Source organism: Primulina huaijiensis, chromosome 2 (genome assembly GCF_012295235.1).
Source record: "Primulina huaijiensis isolate GDHJ02 chromosome 2, ASM1229523v2, whole genome shotgun sequence".
Classification (NCBI taxonomy): domain Eukaryota; kingdom Viridiplantae; phylum Streptophyta; class Magnoliopsida; order Lamiales; family Gesneriaceae; genus Primulina; species Primulina huaijiensis.
In genome coordinates this window covers 1,753,720-1,777,176 of record NC_133307.1, presented here as the reverse complement: position 1 = coordinate 1,777,176, position 23,457 = coordinate 1,753,720, and the positions used below count along the sequence as shown (strand labels likewise).

At 33.8% G+C, this 23,457-nt stretch overlaps 1 protein-coding gene and 1 long non-coding RNA gene across 2 annotated transcripts; both read right to left on the bottom strand.

Annotated features, from left to right (window-relative positions):
* Positions 1–288: 288 nt before the first annotated feature.
* Positions 289–18,488, bottom strand: LOC140958851 (uncharacterized). Its single transcript, XR_012171845.1, has 2 exons — positions 18,061–18,488; positions 289–446 (listed from the first exon to the last, which is right to left on the bottom strand). It is a non-coding gene; the product is annotated as an uncharacterized lncRNA (long non-coding RNA).
* On the bottom strand, positions 387–1,273 carry LOC140958842 (major pollen allergen Bet v 1-D/H-like). Its single transcript, XM_073416415.1, has 2 exons — positions 1,005–1,273; positions 387–808 (listed from the first exon to the last, which is right to left on the bottom strand). Exons 1-2 carry the CDS (start codon positions 1,189–1,191, stop codon positions 498–500), a joined length of 498 nt encoding a protein of 165 aa, XP_073272516.1. The 5' UTR covers positions 1,192–1,273; the 3' UTR covers positions 387–497.
* Positions 18,489–23,457: the final 4,969 nt, after the last annotated feature.

Genomic DNA, 23,457 nt, shown 5'->3' with positions numbered 1-23,457 from the left:
AGTTTAAGCTTTATAACTCTATTATAGTTGAATTTACATTCGTACAAAAAATGAGTAGGATAAGTTCCTACTCCATTTATGTTTGGGGGTGAGATGAAATGTTGTAACAATTTTTCAGGTAACTAGCATTTTTATTATATGCCATCGGAAATTGATTATTTTAATGTCACATAAGAAATTAAACTGAAATAGTAGAAATATTCAAATAATAAAAAACAAAATTATATTAAACAGCTTGAGTTTGTGTTTGATTTTAATGTCGCAGTATAATAAGTTCGAAATATTTTAAATCATCTAATTTGATTTCTTGGGTAAGTGATATTATATAAATTTTGATACATTTATTTGAAATTTCTTTATGAGAAGTAAAGATAAAACTTACTTTTAAGGAATACACAACTCAATGTCTTATATAATAAAGTAATTAAAAACCACAAGTACATTAACTTTTATATATAGGACTTATTTATTTATTTAATATAAAATTCTTGAAAATTTTAATTTTTCTGCTCACAAACGTCGGGATGAGCCACAAGGTATGCCTCCGTAGCGCTGAGGAATGAGACGCTAAGTTGTTTCAGATTCTTAATTTCTTCCACTGAGACATGGGTGTGACCAGGCTTCAAGTGCTGCTTTGTCTTCCACTTGATGATGCATCCTCCGTCTCCGGAATCCATGAACCTCTTTTCGGACTCTAACGCCTCCAACTTTTCCCCAAAAATGGGTCCTTCCATGACGACGACCTTCACCAGGAGGTTTTCCTTATCGACGACTTCGAACTTGTCCATCAAGTGAGGGAATGGAGCCCCTGTCATATAAAGATCGAAACAACGTGCATATATGTTAGTATCTATTTTTAATTTGAATGTTATTTTATATTTTTGAAGAAAGTTCTTTATGTATCCATGTGATTGCACGTATACGTCATGTACAGGCTTGACATGCATGAATTAATTCGGTTTTGGATTTGAAATATATTCAAAAATAGTATATAATTGTGTTACCATCTGGGAAACTCGTTTTCCTAACGCATCCGGCAGTGCCGCCTTCCCCTTCGAGAATGTCGATGCTCTTGAAGATGTGGGGGATAATATTTGGTAAGAGGTGGTGGGCATCGATTATCAAGGCCTTGAACATTCTCTTAGGGGAGACATTGACTTTGAGTTCATGGGAGAATTCGACGAGCGTCATGTTTTCGAGCTTTAAATTAGAAAAGTATATAACACAAGGTTGATGTGTGTATGAGAAGGATTAGCTTGAAAGGAGATGGTGATGTTCTCAGATTGCGATGGGAATTTATAGGAGAAAAATGTTGAGGGTAGTTTGAGATAAATGCAACTTGATCCCTGCAAAAGTTTGAAATAACGAAGTCATCCCATGTAAGACTAGAGAATTTACCCCAGGTGTACTTTTCCAAGGTTGGCCAAAAAATTAAAATGATGGGAAAGACTCAAATTTTTTTAATGATTTTTTTTTTAATTTTTTTATATATAACTTGGATTTTAGTAAAAATATGCATAAATGGATAAATTTTTCTATCAGTTAAGTTAATATTTTGATATGTTGGTCTCGCGATAGAAATATAGCGATTTTCCCGATTAAAAAAATTATAAAAAAATTTATGATAAATAAACTTGTATTTTATTAAAAATATACATAAATTGCTACAATTTTTATATCAGTAAAGTTAATAATGATATTTTCATCAGGCCGCTGAAATATATCAATTTCCACCTACAAATATTAAATCATAGTTAACTTTATTATTTATTCAGTCTTAGACTGTAGTACTTCACAATTTTTTATTCTGTGTCCTTTTTAGACTCTGTCAGTATTTCAGTTATGACTCTAAGGTTTTTAGAAAAAATATATATAATATTTAATTTATTAGTATTCCAAATATTAAGATCCAACTTCTGATCAAACAACGTTCAAAAAAATTCTAATTAATGATGGCATATGTATTAATTATTTGAGCTATGGAATATATGCTAAATATGACAGTGTATATTAACATTGATTTTGTTTTCTTGGAAATGCCATTCATAAATTGATTCCTCTAGTCTTTAGCAACAAGTACAGAAGACCATTCAGGAAAACTACCATCCATCCAAACAAAACTAGACGAAGTAGTCAGAGCTACACGAGCCCATCTATTTGCTACCAATTTGGTCGTACGCCACATATGATTTGAGGAAATGAAGCTGGGATTATCCAATAAAGCTCGAACCTCGTTAATTAAAGCTCCAACCGGACTAAGATCCATTACATTATTGGTTACTGCTTGAAACGTCTGTAATGAATCTGAAAAGATGATGAAAAAATATATTATTCTTTATTTATTTTACTATATTGATAATATCAATTTAAAGTTTTGACTTTCTAGATTATAAGATTTGGTTTAATGTATCTCTAGATATTAGATGATTTGCTTTTAATTTGGTACTTATATCTAGATATTTATCCTTGAGAGTTTCACGGCCGCGTGTGTGGTTGAGAGAGGTGGTTTTTCGCAGAGAAGAAAATACGAGAGCTGAAACACTTTGTGATCAGAAATTTTTCTGTGATCTGTTGAACACTTTGCTGTGTTGCTGATATTTGCTGAAGACACTCGAAGGACAACACTCTTGTGGAGTGTTGCTTGAAGAGTTCTTGGTGGTTTTTGTTTTATGCGACACAAGATTTGCATCTATGGTTTTATTGATTGATTTAAGATGCAATTAATTTCCTTGGGTTGTTAAGTAATATATTTTTTATGATTGTCACTAGTATTGGTTTTTGTAAACGATTTACAAGTTTTCTAGTGATAATTTTTGTCATGAGATATTGTTCAAATATTTATACTTGTACATAATTTAATCAATCTTATTATGGTTATTAAATTTTACGTGTGTGTTAAATAATTTATTCCGCTGCATGTTGTGAACGGTGTTGACAACACCGATGCACAACACCATAATTTGATATACACATTTTACTGTTTCTGCACTTTTATGTTAAACAAACCCCCTTACAGATGCAAACATTTGTAATCCGATGACATAAACAAAAATCCATACACACCCGAATAGTATCCAATGCTGCACTTTTTATCGAGCCTGGATTACGGATTTGTCACTCCCCGTGACCGGGATTAGTCACATCAGTTTTTTTCAACAATCATATAATCGTCAAATAACAAACTTCGTAGTTCAGTATAAACTACAACCAATTTATTTCATAATTAACTCAAAATAATCTAGTGCTTATAAAGATAAATTCCCAAAACGAAATGAAATACGTGGAAGCTTTTTACAATTTGAATCAAAACTTAGGAAGAACATAAACGAGTAATCTTCAAGTCTCGAAACTTTATCACCAACCCCGGCCCAAAGCATTTCTTTTTCATCCTCGTCTACTTGAACTTCGTTCTTATCTAGGGATGATAGAGTAAGATGTGAGTTTTTGGGAAAACACTCAGCAAGTGGAGTCTGATCGAACACAACAATACATGTATACATATAAACTAAGGGTTTACGAAAGGTATAATATATATATAAACATAATTCTTGAAGTGATATGTCGCGGGACATGTCGCGACATGGGTCAAGACATGACGTGGTCATAATTCTAAACAAAGCATTAAAACATGCCATAAACGAAACGCGATGACATATATAGCACTAAAATTTCATTTTATCATTCATGAATTTGTCTCCTTTATGTTACTCCCGTAAAGGGTGAGGACATTGAATCGGTTTTACACCTACCGAAGGGAGCCATAAGTACGGTTTGTATACCCATCGTACAAGGCCATATCTTATCATGTTTTCTTTCAATTTTAAAATCAAATCATAACATTGCTTCAAAATTCTGATATTTGAACAGGACTTAACAAGAAAATATGGAACAAAATGGATAACAAAGTCTGAAAAAAAAATTAATGAGATGGGATGGAATGAAATGGTTTCATAACAATAGGGCATAACATGATCGAATAACAAAACGAGTCATAATATGAAAATGATCGATCATCAAACGAAGCAAAAAATGTTCGATCGCTTAGAACATAGATATCTTTAAAACATAAAGCTCACTTATCGAACAATATAAGTGTGCAAAATTTTATCGAATATACATATATATGAGTCCACTTACAAAGAACAAGTATGCCAAATTTTTTATAAACAAAAACCCGCTTACCTTTTTTTCTTGAATTAAAACGAGAAAGAGATTTGTTGTGTTTAGCTCGAAAAAGGCTTGATCTTGGACATAAATTCTGTTTGAATTCGGACAATGTTTGGACAAGATCTCAGGTCGAAAGTTCAACATCACTCTTGCTCGATAAAGGATGCGAAGAATAGCTTTGAACAGGAATTTGATATACATTCGAAGCAATTCTTTCAACCTTGCATTCTCTAAAATATTTCTGAGCACTTTTCATATTCATATCCACTACTACTCAATAGCCCTCATTTCATGAACATCTATGAAATCATCGAGGATTATTTATGGCTTCTGTCAACTACTCAATTGTTTTTGTCAAAACTCTTTGAGGAGTTGCTCTTCGGTTTGAATCTAAGGTCTCATTATTTTCCATATATTTATGTTAACTGATTGTGAGACTTATTGTCTCAACCTTTGGTTAAAGTTAACTAGAAGTTTCAACTTAAGATGGATAAGTCATACGGTTGAAGTGGGTTGTTATAAAAGTTGTGAAACCAAAGTCTTTTGGAAGAATAGGAAACATAGAAGGATATTGAATTCAAACTTCCATATATCTGGTATCATTTTACTTATTGCACTTATTTATTTCATTGTCTTCTTATATTTGAATATAAAAGATTCATAAGAACCCTCAAATCATTTTTCGCACTATTTGTGATCAGACCATTTTTTAAGTATTGATAAAATTAGGTCTTGTATAGCTAATCCCATTAGAATCGGTCGCATTATTTGTTGGTGTTTTAGAGAAAATTTTAAAGTATTTATTTACCTCCCTCCTAACACATTCTCAATCTTAACATGTGCTATCAAAGTGAGTTTCTCTCGACCTCTGATATATACTCATATGGCTTCTTTCAACAAAACTCCAGTGTTCTCGAATGAAGATTATTATGATTGGAAAATTTGTGTGCAGGCACATTTATCCACATAGGACGATGACATATGGTATGTAATTACTAATGGTCCCATGAAAATCCTTAAAGCCAATACAGCTATTGCTATAACAAAAAGAAGATCTCAGATGGTGGAAAAGCATAGATCAAAATGTACAGCTGAAGATATAAGAAGGTCAATCTTGACAATGTGGTGAAAGACATTCCGAATAAGACAATAGAACAAAAGAAAGTGGCCATATTCGGAAAGTGAATATTCTGGAACAGACACCAGCTCAAGTGAAAATGATGATGAGCAGATCCAATGCCTGATGTTAAATTCGTAACCCAAAAAATATGGTGACGAGGTGTTTGATTTCAGATCAAGTGAATCCACACATGACCTTGTCACTGTACTTCATGATATTCAAGAAGTTGTCTCAATTATTTGAGGAAGTGAAGGAAGAAAAAGAAAAAATAAAAGATAAGTCCAGTGGATTTAGCTGCTTGTAGCGAAAGGAACACAACGATCTCAAGATGAAACTAAGTCTGTTGGCCACTGAAAATGACAATAAGTGGATACTGAACCAAGCAAATTTGAATGAAAATCAAAAGTTGATAAAGATAGTAATCAAAAATTGGAGCCAATATTCAGTTTCTTTGAGTAAGATGTATGAAAAGCAAAAGCAAGTTAGTGACAGAAGTGGCCTAGGGTTTGGCAATGATGATTGCAGTCCCGAAACAAGTACTCAATCGCATCTGGACAAAGAAAAGTCTAATATGATAAATTTTGTTTGGTCCATTAAGATTTATGAACATGATAAGCCTGAAATCCAAGTAGACCAAAAATTACTTTATGAGAACAAGGCTAAGCATAGAGGACTGGGATATGTTGAACCTCAGGACTCTAAGTCTTGGAAGATCTGGCTAAAAACAAGAACAAATGAGACTAGACAGGGTAATCGGTCTAGTCCAATCGGTCTTGGAAGAGGCCATCTCAGTCTAGACATAGTGTTCCAAAGGAGAAACCAAGTAGTACATTAATTGCAGGCCAGTTCAAAATAGGTACAGAATGGATAGCAAGGACAAACGGCCTAAACAATATCTAGTTAAATCTAGAACACAGCATAGCATAGCACACAACTTTACCTAGATGCTTGAGTTGTTGGCACACACACGGGAAAGCCCATGAGGGTAATTCAAGTGTAGGTCTCGAAAGGGTTAATTTGATCTTGACTCAACTAGATGCGGGTACTAAAAATATTTTGTGTTGTTGACATGTACAAAAAGCAAAAACGATCGATGAATTAACCTGGTTCCTTGACAGTGGATGCTCAAGACATATGATCGAAAACAAAAAGATAATGTCAGAATTGATTGAAATCCAAACACCTAGAATTACATTTGATGATAATTCAAAATGTAGAGCCATGGGTAATAGTAATATTATTCATGGTAAACTCATTATTAAAGATATATTGTTAGTTGAAAATTTGAGCAATAACTTGATTAGTATTAGCCGGTTTTGTGATATTGATATTCGGTTGAATTTCACCAACACAGTTACACTGTGAAATCTAGAAATGGTGATGTTATGCTAACCGGACAAAAAAAACAAAACAAAACATCTATAGAATAAGTTGTAAATATGATCAACTTCGCTTCTCTACATGTTTTGCTGCTCAGAATAGTGATAAGCATTGGTTGTGACACAATCGACTGAATCATTAAAATTTCAAATCTACTGCCAATCTGAATAAATCGCCTACAGAATGTGAAGAACCTGGTGACTGACAGGATCAGAAGTGATTGAAGAACTGAGTTTACTAACAGATTGCTTTAAAATTATCTAGAAGAGAATGGAATCAAACATAAGCTTTCAGCCACCATTTCGCATCAAAAAAATGGTGTTACTGAGACAGAACAAAATACTTAAGAAAGCAGCTCAAACCATGTCAGCTCACTTTGGAATTTCATAGCGCATATGTGCTGATGCTGTAAACACTGCATGATATACTCAAAACATAGTGATGATCAACAAAAGGCATGTAAAGATACCTACCATATCTGGAATGGAAATCAACCCAAATATCATACTTCAGGGTATTTGGTTGTAAGTGTTTTATTCACCACAATAACAAAAATCATTTAACTTCATTTGATGCAAAATCATATGCCGCAATATTTTTATGATATTCATCTGTTAGTAAAATATATTGTCTTTAATACAAGAACTCTAATTGTTAAGGAATCAGTTCACATAATATTTGATGAATCTTTTGTCGTCCATAATGCAAACAATTCACATTTGAATGATATATCCAATAGAATGAATAACACTATTATTCAATCTGACAATGACGATGAGATTCAAATCAAAAGAACATATAACATGCATTGAGAGCCAGATATACCCACAAATCAACTTGATGAAAACATCGAGCTTATACCAAAAGATCAAGGAGAACCATCAGTAGATCTAGTTCAAAATCAAACTGATCAAGTTGAAAAACATGTTGATCCAATTCAATTACAAGATTCTCCTACTAATAACTCAAATCCTCTTAGGCCATAATATCGGTGGAATAAGAATCATCTACCTGAGCTGGTAATAGGTAACCCTTATGCCCCTTTAAGAACTAGGAAACATATTATTGTTGAACTTTTGTATATGAAATTTATCTCTTAGAATGAACCTAAGAAGATTGATGAAGTTCTTATTGATTCAAACTGGATATATGTCATGCAAGAGGAATTAGGTCGATTTAATAGAAATAAAGTTTGGCATTTAGTTCCTATACCACCAAATCTAACTTTTATAGGTACAAGATGTGTTTTTGTAAATAAATTGGATGAAAATTGTATTGTAATTTGTAGTAAGGCAAGATTAGTGGTACGAGATAATAAGCAAGAAGAATGAATAGATTTTAATGAATCATTTGCAACAGTAGCGATTTAATATTCACGGCTTATGATATGTTTAGAGATTTTAAAGTCTATCGGATTAATGTTAAAAATGAATTCCTAGATGGTTTATTACAAGAAGATGTACATGTTGAACAACCTTCTGGATTTGTGAATCGTGTACTACCTGATTATGGGTTTAAATTATATAAAACATTATATGGTCTGAAGCAATCTCTCAGAGCCTAGTAAGACACCTTATACAAATTTTTAATTGATCATGATTTTACTATTGACACAGTTAATAAAACATTGTTTAAATTTAGTCAAGGAGAGCATACCTTGTTAATTCATATATATGTTGATGATATTTTATTTGGATCAACTGTCCCCAAACTCTCTAAAAAGTTTTCTAAGTTTACGCAGAACAAATTTGAAATGAGCATGATGGGTGAACTGAAATTCTTCCTCGGACTGCTAGTTAGACAGCTTGACTATGAAATTTTTATTTATCAAGCCAAGTATACTAAAGAACTCCTCGAGAAATTTGGAATCGAGAGTTGCTCAGCAGCATCAACACCCATGAGTTCCTCTATTAAGTTGAACAAGTATGTTAGTGGACCATCAATTGATGTATCACTCTTCATAGGATTAATTGGTTCTCTGTTGTATTTAACTGCCAACAGACTAGACATCATGTTTGTTGTCTACATATGTGCTAGGTTCCAGGAAAATTCTAAACAATCGCATTACATTGCTGTCAATTGTATTCTGAAATATCTTAAGGATACTCAAAATGTTGGACTCTAGTATCCAAAAGATTCCTTTTTCAAGTTAATTAGTTATTCTGATGCAGATTATGGAGGTTGTAAAATAGACAACAAAATCACAAGTGGAACTTGTTAATTTTTAGGTGACAGATTGATCTCGTGGTTTAGAAAAAAGTAAACCTCAATTGCTACCTCAACAGCTGAAGCAGAATAACTAGCTCCAAGAATTTGCCATGAACAACTGCTACGGATCCAACAACAGCTCAAAGATTATGGTATTCAAGCTGACGAGTCCCAAATGTTATGTGAAAACAGAAGTGCTACAACAGTAACATTCAATCTCGTGTTACACTAAAAGACCAACCATATTGATATTGGATATCATTTCATAAGATATAATGTTATAAAGAAAGATATTAGATTGGAACAGGTCTAAACATATCAACAAGTGGCAGACATCTTCACCAAACCACTGCTCAAGAATAAGTTTTCTTAATTTAGAAATATTTTAGAACTAATGATTTAAGTTAATAATGCATGTTCTTAGTATGAATATTTCAGATTAATCTCATAAGACAGAAACAAAAGTCATAAGCTCAAGCTGACTAATAGCTCAATCTTGTGATCAGATCGATCTTATCATATTGCTTTCATCGGTTGAAATTTACCCAAAAGCAATCTGATAAGAACCGTCAATTATCTAATTCATTATCATATTTAATTTTTTGAAACACATTTATTTACTGCCTTATTTGTACGGGGTATGACGGTTGAAATTACTTTTCATAATTTCGAAGTTATCCACAAATATGCTGACAATTTGACTGACATATTTGTCTCTTATGCGATTGTATATATTTTCATAAATTATAACTGACTCGTTTCATTATATTCTGATAATATTCTCCAGAGCTTCTAAACTTACATCATTCTTTGCTTTCAAATTCCTTTATATACTCTAACAATTTCTTCGTTCACAAGAAATGCTCTTCAAGTTGATTTTGATGAAGACTTTTTGTTGTTAGATGATGGCATGTTGTCTATGTTCAAAACGCTTGAAGCCACTAGACTCAAGGGATTCCTCAGCTGTGCTAGCTATATCTTTGAAAAAGGTCTATCACAATTCTTTGGAACTACAAAGATTGATAATGAAGCACTGGTTTGTACTATAGGTGATCAAACCATCTCTATCACTCAGCAGATGTTCACTGACGCTTTTGGTCTGTCGACATGTTGGATTATCAAATTCAACAGGTTGCCCTCTACAACCATTGAAAAAATGAAAATCAAATTCTCTCTATCCAGTGCTCACCTCAAATCCTTAGGGAAGAAGAAGGACGTGAAGATTGAATATCTGCTGCTAAATGATATACTGTGGCTAAACCGCTGACAGCCAAAGTAGGTTTCTTTGACGCCTTCGCTGTGGAACTACTATAAATTATGACTGCCATTACTGGTGGAATCAAGATCAACTAGTATGATATGTATAAATCCATGAATATCATTACAAAGGATGATCTGTTGATGGTGAAGAAGGAAGCTGACGAAGAGAGGAAGAAGAGAAAATCTCCAAAGAAGGCACCAGTTAAGAGAAGATTTGTAGTTGAAGTATCTGAATCAGAAAGGACTATTCCCGATCATGATAAGGTTCCACTCAACAATGTCTTCTCACCAGCTCCTGAGAAGAAGAAGAAGATAACCAAGAGAAACAAGCTAATAAAACATTTCAACGAACCAATCAGACCACCTCACATTCCAATTGTTCCTTTAAGAAAGGTTTTACCCGGTATCAAGATTATTGAAACCAACATCACTTCTCATGAGTCAAATCTACCTCATATTGATCCTAAGGAAAAAGATCATCATAGAACCCTCAAATTCATTATCAACAGTTCAGATCAGAATCAATCTGGAAATGCAAAAAGTGAAAATAGAGTTCAAATTCAGGTGAAAAGTTTGATAAGTGGGCACACAACAGAATCTTTGGGCATTACTCGGAGATCAAGACTTTGAAGAAACTGGAACAAATTACTGCTTAAGAAAATAAAATTTTGGAATAGACTGAGACACAATTGATTCCTGAAGCATTGAAGAGATTAGATTTTTTGGCAATGATGATAAGCGAAAGTGGTATGAGACTACTAATATAAAATAAAAGGCATAATTTCAACTCTCAGGATCCAACATCTTATGATGACTTTAACGTCATTAGTCAGTTGGAGACGGATGCACATGGGCTATCAATAAGAGTAAATATTATGATAACAGGGCTACAACTACCCCTTCCTATCAAAGAATCTCGTGAAGATATTCCATTAGACAATATTGATTTGGAGGATTAGATCAAACTGTTTGATGAAGAAGACCATCTAACACAAATTTATCAACATGAAAAATCACCTCTCTCCAGTGATCAAATCATGTCTGAATTAAAATTTCCTCAAGAAAACAAACGAATCTCGGTTGTTGAGAAGATTACAGAAGTTCAAGTGCCTTCGCACTCTTCTAATGAGCTTCTAGAAATACCATTGACTACAACAGCTGAGATGCTGCAAACTTTGGGCAGCATGATTGCTCTTCAACTTGTTCAAGTTTTCATTCCACAAGAAACTGATTCTTTAATCAAGACAATAATTTTTCAACAACAAGCTGTGGTCGTTGAATCTATTTCATACACCTCCTCTCCAATTCGTCAACATATTGACTCAACAGAACATCAACATATTTCTTCCCTTCCACAACAGAAGAAAGTAACAGCACAACAGACTAATGCATCTCCTCCTCAAGTGCCATATTTCGAAGACCTTATCTATAACATGTTTCAAGCTTCTCTAGTTCTCACTCCTCGAAAACTACTGGCACAAAAAAACTGAATAGCGGGTTTTACCCAAGGCCCAAGAACTTCCAACTTAAGAAATTGCAGATGACCGTGAACCACAAATTGTCTTACACCTAATACTGAACATAAATTGTTGTAAATTGAGCTGTCGCACAATTCTCCACCTACCTCACCTCCAAAATTTCAAAATACCGATCAAGGAATTGAACTAGACTTCTCAAAATTTCACGAAGTAAACTTAGTTCATCAGTCCTTATATCAATTGCAGATTGAAGTTTCTGTCCTGAGAAAAGATCAGATCACAGCCACTCTTTATTTTTGGATATGTTGTTCAGTTCAGATTTTACTAAGTATTTGTTACTAAATCAAACAGCCTAGTTTTGATATCACAAAAAAGGGAAACGATTAATATAAAATTTGAATCTAAGTTTTGTATATCAAAAAACTAAACTAATATTGACTTAAGTTAAATTATTAAATTCATGAATCAATGAACTGAACTAACAGGACTATCAATGAAAAACATCGTCTATGTTGATCAACTGTTTTCACACAAGATGAGATGGATAAACTATTATAGACAAACCAAGTCGTCCTACTCAACCGATCTAATAAGCATTCTGAAACAGCTCCAGGGAAATCAAGCTGTAAGTATTTGTTCCGCGAGCATAACATATCGGTTTTTGGACTGATCTGACAACATTCTCTGAAGACAACAGACTATCTCCAAGTATATTTCAAGAACTTACAGCAATAAAAAAAATAAAGATATGCTCAGTTACCCATTTAAGATATTGTGCAAGAAATTTGAAATAATCGTAATATTTTTGAAAATACGACAAGGACACGCGAAATTCTCTGCTGATTTATCTATTATCCAGTATATAAGTGAGTACTGTATATATTTATTAATGATGGGGACGAACACCTATAAATGGAGGATGCATCAGTAACAAAATATTAATTTATATTGATCTTCAAGCATTCTCAACTCGCACAAAATCTCTTACAATACCTATTCTTAATTTGTTCTTGCACATACAAAAAGTTCTATCATATCGATTAAGGATCATTTTGTTCATCTTGTATTCTCACATATTTTGATTACATGAGCGGTAATGTATCCTGAAAATCATTGTAACTATCAGAAGCTTGTTTTTGAACATATCAAATTAAGAAAAGAGTGTGTTAATAGTTTCGATTAGGCAAGAGATAAGCTCTAAGTCGTACAAGATTTGTATCGATCAAATCTTCTAGTGAATCTTTCTAGAAACAGAAGAAGGGAAGACATAGAAACTTAGTCTTCGAACTTCTATAAACAAACTTTTGTCATCCTTTACTTTCAATCATTTTATTTATCTTATGTGTTACCATCTGTGTTGTTGAACTTCTAACTTGAACTGATTTGATGCACTAGTATATATTGTATTCACTTAGTAACTTGATATGTTTCTGCACTTAGATATTTTAATAGCTTAAATTACTCAATCTGGTTGGATTATTGACTTGAGCTATTAACACAGCCTGAGTTTTCAATTATTTGCAATAATTTATGGCAGTTCATTCAATCACTCCTAAACTATTATCTTCAATCATTTTTTAAAAAAGGAAAAAAAAGGCTCTCTTCTTGTCAATGCTCTTCAACTTAACCCCAACAAAATTTTAGCTATGAATCTAACAATGCTTTCCCTTCTTTTTTTTTTTTTTTAAGATTTACCGATAGTGGTAAACCCTCCTATATGAGTCAGAAACCTCTTGACCCGGATGGAAAATTAAATCGAGGAACGTACACAAGTAGGCAGAAACCCGAGGGAGATGACAATAAACACTGATCTCCAGAGTATACGCCCACAAAAATTTTGTGAGAATATGCTTCACACGAGAATCGATCCTACGACGCTGAAAAATATCAACTCACGTCACTTCAAATTTTACCAACTCGCAATAAAATTTTCACCACACATCTAAGAATGCTTTCACATGAGGTTTATTTAGTTTTGAAACGAATATGTATCTTTTTTTACTTTTTAAAAAAATTCTTTTAAATATATTTTAGTAATGGCAACTTAGTTAATACTTAATTTAATATAAATGAGTCTGAAATGTCACTGGAATGAAGTTCTCACCATCATGTGTGTTGGAACATTTCATGTTCACAATCTTGATTTTGATGTTAATAAAACTTGTTATTGTGTTTCTAACATATTTACTCAAGTGTGAAGTTATTAACATAAGAAGCAAACTGAAACTGAAATCTGCACAAACTGAATTTTTAGTGAGTTTCGGTGTTTTGATGTTATCACTCAGCTGGATAATTCAAATGACAATCCGCCAGCATAACTGATCAGAAAACTCAATTTGAAACAAGTCATATTTCACGTCAGTTGAGCAAAATCAGATGTTATCAAGGTCTAACTGATCGCTGAATTACCAAACTGATTGCACGAAGACACCAATCAGTTGGGTATGAGCAGTTGCGGTATTTTTGTCATATCTCTCATATCAGTTATTGAAATAAAACGATTCAGTATGCGTTAGAAAGATAAGACGATGATCTACAAATCATATTCAGAAGTCAAAGTCTGAATCGAAGCTTAAGATGCTGATAAATGACAATGAAACTACTGGTTCTGCACAAACTGAAATCAGCTAGGCTGATTTCAGCATACCAACTGAATTGAACTGAACCAGCAGCTGACCAACTGAACCAGTTGAACTGAACCAGACCAGCTGAACTGAACCGAACCGAACCAGCTGAAACTGAATCAGACCAGTTGAACTGAACCAGTTGACCAGAGTTGACCATTCGAGAAAATATCCAGCAAAGCGAATTTGATCGTTGCAATCTCAGAAACAGTACATAAACTTTCCAAACGGTCATATTCTTGTATCTAACGTATATATCATTGTTGGGGCTTATAAATACAACATCTTGAAAATAAAAAAAAAAAATTTTGAAGAGGATTCAAAGCATGGGCAGTTAGCATGAAGAAATCAGCTAGTTTAGAACACAAGCCCTTGTGTGAGGATACATTTGAGATGTACACTGTAATTGATATTCCCCACATACAATCACTCACACATATACAAGAGAGTTGAACTTCAAATATTAGTTAAGTGAGTCTTTACACAAAGACATAAAACATTGTGTTTGTAGTCTTTGCATATGAGACATTAAACAATATGCTGATTGTGAGGTGCTGACTACAATTTTGAGTGCTAGGAGTTCTAGTTGGGTGCTGCCCTTCCGGATCGGGTTTGTACAAGTAGTTGTATAAATCAAAGTCTTCTAGTGAATCCTTTCCAAGGAGAAAAAAGGGTGATGTAGGAGCATTTGAAGTCTTCGAATATCCATAAACAAATTTGTATCTATTTTTTTTATTGCATTTACTTATCATTTTCATAGTTTTTAAGATATATTGTTGAAACATTTTATGTGTTCTTCAAATACAAAATTATTTCATACCAAGTGTTTGATAAAATGCTTCAATCAAAATATTTTTATTCATTCAACTTGTATATATTTTAAATGCTTTACAAAATATTTAATCGGTTTATACGAAGGATTATTTCGAGTGTCTTCCGCTTGGTTTGAAAATCAAACTTGATATATATAATCAAGGCTAGGTTATTTTAATTATATTCTAAAGACGTCAAATAAGAACGGAATATATATATATACACACACAGAGTCAAGGCTTCTACAAAATTCTAGGTTAAGGTTATTTTAATTAAATTCTAAAGACGTCAAATAAGATAGGAATATATATTTCTTATTTGACGTCTTTAGAATATAATTAAAATAAACTAGCCATGACTATATATATTGTGTTTTAAATAAATTTTAATGACGTCTATATATATATAAATATTCCTTTCTTTTTTGTCGTCTTTNCTTCTATTTTTGGAAACGGCTTCTACAAATTAAAATTCTATAGACTAAGAATATTGTCAAATAAGAAAGGAATGCCGAATTTATTAATTCAACTAGCAAATAAATATTATTCAGATTAATATAATTTTAAATAGTCATATTCAAGCATAACACGTATTCTTTCGATTAAAGTCTCTGTTTTTACGATAAAATATTATACCTTTTTTTCCCTCCAATTATAATTCTATCCGGGTTGACAATATTGTTTATTTATTTAATATAATAACCGAATCATATTAACTTCTATCCTTCATTATTATATTTCAAATATTTAATCAGACTAAAATCTTGAATTCACCAAACATGATGAAAATTGAAAATTATGTTGTTATTACATTTTTAACATATTTACTCATATATGAAGTTGCAAGCGCAAGAATAAAACTTTAATTGAATTTAGCCAAATTAAATTTCTGGCGAGCTTAAGTTTTTTAATGATATCTCTAAGTTGAATGATTCAAATAACAATCTGTCAACTTGATTGATCAGAAAACTCAATTTTTGAACAAGTCGTATTTCACGTCAGTTGGGCAAAATCGGATGTTAACTAGGTCAAACTGATCGCTGAATGACATAACTGATTACACAAAAACAACAATCAGTTGGGTATGAGCGGTTGCAGTATTTTGGCAATATCTCTCAATTCAGTTATTGGAATGAAGCAATTCAGTATGCGTTGGAAAGATAAGACGATGATCTACAAATCGTTTTCAGAAGTCAAAGTCTGAAAACATTATGTGGATTATGAGGTTGCGGCCTACAATCGAGAGTGTGCTAGGAGTTTCAATTAGGCAAGAGATAAGTTCTAAGTTGAAATGAGTGTGTGCAATGTGTTGTATAAATCAAAGTTTTCTAGTTGATCTTTCCCAAGAGGAAGAAGGGTGACGTAGGAGTTGTTAATCTCCGAACATCCATAAACAAATTTGAGTCTATTTATTTATTGGATTTACTTATCATTTCTATTGTTTTTAAAGATGTATTGTTAAAACATTTTATGTGTCTTCAAATACCAAATTATTGCATACCTAGTGTTTGATAAAATGCTTCAACAAAATATCTTTACTAATTCAACTTGGATATATTTTAAATGCTTTAAAAAATGTTTAATCGATTTCTGCGAATGATTATTTTAAGTGTCTTTCACTTGGTTTGAAAACCAAACTCGATTTAATTCATCGATGTTCAATATTTCAAGAACCGAGCTATTATAGCTCAACGATGATCCTTCTAATCGATCATGTAACGCATTTAGGTTGAACTCTATACATCTAATATATGTATATTTCGAGTAGAGTTCTTTATCCTAACAGACACGGTAAATATTATCAGTATATAGTAAAAACAATAGATTGAAATCACTATGTGCATTTCTAATTCTGACTCTAGTACCATAATTAATTTTACTGAAAAATCCTTACCCATTTTCAAAAGCAATGGAAGAGTTTATAATTGTCATTTAAAAATTTTACTCATGTTTCGCACTTTTATAATAAATGTATATTCAATATCGAATATATTGACAGAGATAACAAAGAAAAATGCAGATATACCACTTGTTTAGGAGCATGTTCGTATATGTAATTGAGAATGATCTTTAAATTGAAGGAAGAAGGATATCAAAAGGCAATATTTTAATATATAGAGAGAGTTTATGCTTTATAACTCTATGTTATTTAAATTCACATTTGTACATAAAATGAGTAGGATAAGTTCCTACTCCATTTATGCTATGCGGTGAGATGAAATGTTGCAACAATTTTTCTAGTAATTACTAGAATTTATGTGCTGACATGTCACTGAGAAATGATGATATGTCATCGGAAATTGGTGACTTTTCGATGTCATGTAATCAACTAGAATGAAATAACCAAAAATTTATTTTCTCTTTAAAATTAACTGAGACTACTAATTATCGTATTTGTTGATCGACTTCAAAGTGGGAATGAATAGGCGAATGGAGGCGGTCAATGATTAGGTGAAGCAATTAAAAATGAGTAGGTCTCTTGTGAGACAGTCTCACGAATCTTTATCTGTGATACGGGTCAACCTTACCGATATTCACAATAAAAAGTAATACTCTTATCATAAAAAGTAATATTTTTTCATTGATGACCCAAATAAGAGATCTGTCTCACAAAATACGACCTGTGAGACCGTCTCACACAAGTTTTTGCCATTAAAAATTATTTCTACGCGAATAATGTGCCACAAGATTATTATATTTAATACTGAATGGAAAACAAAAATCTTGACTGGCTTCTTGATTTTCCGGATACATGACAAATTTTGAAATATTTATATAAGAAAAAACGACATTAATCTGAACAACTTGAGTTTGTATGTGATTTTAATCTCTCAGTATAATAGAAATATTGTAATCATCAAATCTGATTTCTAGGGTAAGTGATATTATATAAATTTTGATACTTCGATTTGAAATTTCTTTCTGAGAAGTAAAGATAATACTCACATTTAAGGAATACAGAACTCATGGTCTCATAAAACAAAGTAATTAAAAACAATAAGTACGTTGACTTTTATATATAGGAATTATTTATTTATTTAATATAAAATTCACTTGAAAATTTTAATTTTTCTAAGCACAAACGTCAGGATGAGCCACGACGAGGTGTGCCTCTGTAGCGATTAGGAATGAGACGCTAAGTTCTATCAGATTCTTAATTTCTTCCTCTGAGACATGGGTGTGACCAGGCTTCAAGTGCTGCTTTGTCTTCCACTTGATGATGCATCCTCCGTCTCCGGAATCCATGAACCTCTTTTCGGACTCTAACGCCTCCAACTTTTCCCCAAAAATGGGTCCTTCGATGACGACGACCTTTACCAGGAGGTTTTCCCTGTCGACGACTTCGAAATTGTCCGTCAAGTGAGAGAATGAAGCCCCTGTCATATAAAGATCGATACAAAGTGCCTATGTTAGTATGTACTCATTATTTTTAATTTGAATGGAAACTTCTTTACAATTTTATGATATAAATTTGTTACATGTTCATGACTAATATTCAATGCTCTTTTGATCGCATTGTCTTCATATTTACACAAAATGTATTCGTGTGAATGCATATATGCCTTATATACATGCTCGATATTCATGAATTGATTAGGTTTCGGATATGAAATGTATTCAAAAATAGCATTTAATTATGTTACCATAGGGAAAACTTGTTTTCCTAACGCATCTAGCAGTGCCACCTTCTCCTTCGAGAATATCAATGTTCTTGAAAGTGTGGGGGATTATTTTTGGTAATAGGGGGTGGGCATCGATTAACAATGCCTTGAACATCCTCTTAGTGGAAACATTGACTTCTTCAATGGGGTTTCAGCCTCAACTAAGCAAATTGATTGAGGATTCTGGGGTTCCTCTAGAATCAAATTCTTTAATCACCAAATTCAAAATATACACTGCTCATAACACTTAATTAAAGAAGAGTGGATTCGAGGAGGTAGTTGTTAAGACGAAGAAAGATGCTAAGTCCAAATCAGCTGCACCTTCAAAGCCAAAGAGAAAACTGGTTGTGACAACCAGTGACTCAGAGAAGACTTCATCTCCGCAACTGATCAAGAAGCTAAGGTCTCAGAAGACCAAGCCAGCTGCAGCTCCAATACTCTACTTGAGCTCAGATTACTGTCAACAAGAGCTGAGGTACCACTTTTTTCGATCCATATCCAATCAGTCCAACCAGCAGCAGAGCTCCGATCCAAGAGCAAAACTGACTATCTTCAAAAGTTGGTAACTAAATCTGGGAGAAGTTGAAGCTGACTGGGATTCCAGCTCCCACACAACAGTTGTCCGCCCACCCATTCTTCCATAGGCACGGCTGAGAGGTGTGCTAATCAGAAAAATGGTGGACAACATAGGCTCATGATTAGATCTTCCTCACTCCCTAACTGATCTGAAGGGCAAAGCCAAGATGATAGAATAACGGAGGCCTAACAATGCCATTCAGACTCATATCGATCTTATTATGGACGAAATCAATGAGTATACGGAGCTGAAGATGGAGCATTATGATGAATGGGTATAGTTCCGAACTGTCACTCTAGCAAACAATTCAAGAAGAAATCAGTTCTCAAACGCTTCATCTCCTTGGAGTCAGCAGTAATGAAGGCAGTGAAGGCTACTTCAATTGCCTATGGAATGAAAAGAAGGGCCTAATTCTTCGATTTGATGAGAATCAAGATGCTAACTGAAGTAACAACTGAACTGAAAAAGAACTAAGATCCAGCTAGACTAACTACTTAAGCTGATAAGGCAGTCTTCCAACAACTGGACTCCGATCTCATCACTCTCCAGATGAAAGTCAATAATTGAGAGATGGGACAGAAGTTTCATGTTCCAGTGGAGACCAGCAGCTCTACACAGTTGAGGAGTTCACACTAACTGAAGCTGCTGCGGAGCCTTTAACTGCTCCAGCTGAAATTGGGTCAGCTTTGGCACAAACTACTGAACAATTTCCAGAGACTATCCCTCCATCCTCTTCAGAAGCTTAACCCTACTCCTCCACAACTTTAATCGTTCTACCAGTTTCTGAACGAGCAGCTATCCTTAGCAAATGTAGATGAGTTGCTGCTATCAGTTGCTAAAGATATTCAACAGGAGTACAAGGAAGAACAAGGTGCTGATGAAGTTTTTGTTGTGCTAGTGGCAGAAGAAGTAAGTGCTCCAACAACTGAAGCAGAGGTACAAGCTGAAGAAGTTCTGTTGGAAATTGAACAGTTTGCTGATGATAAAACTAAGCCAACAGTTCAGGAACCATCGATTTTACCAGTGGTGGAATTCAATCATAAAGGGAAAAGGAAATCAAATGCTACAACTGAAGATCTCTCGCCTGAACTACCACTCGCAACTGATGTGATGATGGATAGCTTATTGTCAAATCTGACAAATCTTGGTCCCAACATATCTCAAGTCAAGACAACGCAGTTGCTACATTCTTCAGTCTAGAAACTCTCAAAGATCATGCAATGAAATACTTGAAAAAGCTAACCAATGACATATCTGCTTTATTCTCTACAGTATAAAAGATGAAAAGAGAAGCAATTACAACTCTCAAACTAATCACTTCCCAAGAACTACTCAGCAACAGGATTGTAGGACCGAGCGCTTGTCGCTTTATCAAAAGCTATAGCGGGTGGTAATGGCTCAACTAAAATCTTTTAAACAGCACAGCAACTCAAGCACCACGGTTCGATCGCTCTACCAAGTAGGGACAATTATTTCACCCAACAATCTCCCTTTCCATAATTGCATTCATTGCAATCAAATTGTTAGGATCAAACGCTTACCACTAGGCCAAAAGATATAGATGTTACTCAATGTGAAATTTTATTTCCTTATACTTGTGACAGCACAGAGTGCACCTACTTGGGTGCTAATGGGTTGGGCTGTTAGGCCCATGAGTCCGGTGAGGTGCGTGTCTATCTGCTGTGCTGTCTCATATCCCTCAGATATCAGTCTTATCCTTTTCCTACCATCGGTCATGTCCCCAACAGAGACAGTATTATCCGTTAAGATCTGGTGTCACTATTTTACGGCTCACTTAACCAACCAGATCAAGCGGCACAGCGTCAGCAGCTTGACGCATGAGAACTTCCCAGAAGGTTATCCATCTCAGTTCTACTCTCAATCATGTACGCTTAACCCAACATCCCCCCTCCCCAAGAAGTATAGAAATATGCTTCCTGGCAGACTTGAACCCATGACCTCGCTCTAATACCAATTGTAAGACCAAGCGCTTGCCGCTTTGTCAAAAGTTATAGCTGGTAGTAATGGTGCAACTCAAATCTTTTAAACCGCACAGCAGCTCAAGCACCACGGTCCGATCGCTCTACCAAGTAGGGACAATTATTGCACCCAACAAGGATCGACTTTGTGCACACCATTCTCTCAAAGAATATTGATATTGTGCAAAATCAGCAATCTGAAGTTTCCGCTCAAGTTAGTTCAACATTCCTCTTCTTTTCAGGAGTGGCGGGTGTTGACAAAAAAAAAAGAAGAAGAGCCGAAGAAGCCAGCTGAGACAAGTAAGAAGCATAGTGATCAGACAAGCCAACTGATAAAGGACCAGCTGACAAGAAAGCAAATAAATGATTAAGTGTGTAAGGTCTAGAAAATTCAAAATACATAACCTGACTGCATGCAATCTATGGTTTTATATAAAATATGTGTTCAATGATTTTTATGCATTTAATGTATGAATATTGCATGGTTAGGTGTTATTGTAAGAGTATTTAAAGTTTCATGCATTAGGGTTTTAAGTTGCATCTCACGCTCGAACGAATAACGGAGACTGGGGATAATTAAGAAAAATATTTTTATTGAATAATTGATTATAATTATTTAATATGAGTTGTTTTTAAGTATGATTTTTTAAAATGGGATTGGTTAGGTATATTTACTCGCCGGGTTATATTTTTACCAGTACACAAATTTTAACGATTCGGGAGACTTTTTGAGGGTTCGGGCAATATTTTCTAAAACTTATCAAAACGTAATATTTTTTGAGAGCGTTATTGGGCTTGTTGGGTTTGTTTTAATGCTTAATGGGCTCAAATCCCTTTTAATCCTTTTAAAATTTAATTTAGGGCCAATTAGTGCTTTGTATTTTATTTAAACACTACCCTAAGCTAATCCTAAACCTAATAATACCCTAGCAGCCGTCCCTCCCCTCCATCAGCAGCCTCCCCTCAACTTTTCAGCAGCAAAACAGCAGCAACCATCAGCCCCTTTTAGTTTTCAAATAAAGCTTCATCCCCGCTCCTCCGGTGTTAGTCCTACGCGCGTATCTGAGTCTTTGAGAATATAAACGTTAAGGCACTCCATGTATCTCTTTTTCTCATCATTTACACCATTTATATGTTGTTGTATATGTTTTTTCATGAAATTTCGTTGGTCAATCTTATAGCATCGTTTTTGCAAAGGTTTTGACATGAACATGTGTATATCTTGTGTGCAACTCACGTTTTACGATTCTTGTGCAAGGGAACTGTCGAGTTTTTTTTCTAAGGGCTGTTCACGTTGAAATATATGGTGTCAAAGGGCTGGATTTTGGTGATGGTCGAAATTTTTCATAGGCCGAAGGATGCGTCTTGTTTGCTTGAGTCGGGGGTGGCTAGATCGGAAGACTTGGGTGCGCCGGCTGTGCAAGGGTCGTCCCTATGCTATGAAAAATGATCAATTTACAAATATGTATATGTATGACTTATTATTATGATATTCGATCGGCCTCACTTCTTAAGTGTTTCTCAAAAAACTCATCATTTTTACTTTTCTCTCCGGATAAGAATGAAGAACTGCGAAAGAGGAGGAAAAAGATCAATTTTAGGGCTAGTAAAGAAATTCAAAGATACGGTGATCAAGACTCACGTCAAGATTTATGATTTATATGTGATAGCTTCTGTATTTTTGTACTCATTTATTGTAAAAAAGTTTCCACCACTAGTAGAATTTCTGGCTTTTACTTCGTCACTCGTTACTTCGCCGATTATTAATTATGAAGTAGTATATATCAATCAACTTCGGTAATAACACCAGCGAAGTAAAACATTATTTTTTACTTCACAATTTAAAAAACACGGGCTTCACTTCTAATTTTTTATAATCTTTTACTTCGACACAGTAGTTTTGATGAAGTGAAAAGTTAAAAAAATTTTAAATTTATATTTAGTGAAGTAAAAAAATGAACCATAATTTTAATTAATTTTTCTTATATGATGAAGTAATAAAATACAAATTAACTCGCCATATTAAAATTGTGTCGAAGTTAAAGAAAGAATTTACTTCACCACAAATCAATAATTGTGAAGTTGTTCTCTATTAAATACTTCACTACAACACAAAAAAATGAAGTCTTTTAAATTTACTACTTCGTCATTAAATGTAAATTGTGAAGTAAAAAAATTTACAAACAAAAA

What these genes read in the sequence shown, in the direction of transcription:
- LOC140958842 (XM_073416415.1), bottom strand. Translation starts at nt 1,191, where the DNA reads ATGACGCTCGTCGAATTCTCCCATGAACTCAAAGTCAATGTCTCCCCT. An exon ending in GAAAACGAGTTTCCCAGATG is followed by an intron (nt 809 to 1,004) that starts GTAACACAATTA and finishes TTTATATGACAG; the next exon opens with GGGCTCCATTCCCTCACTTG.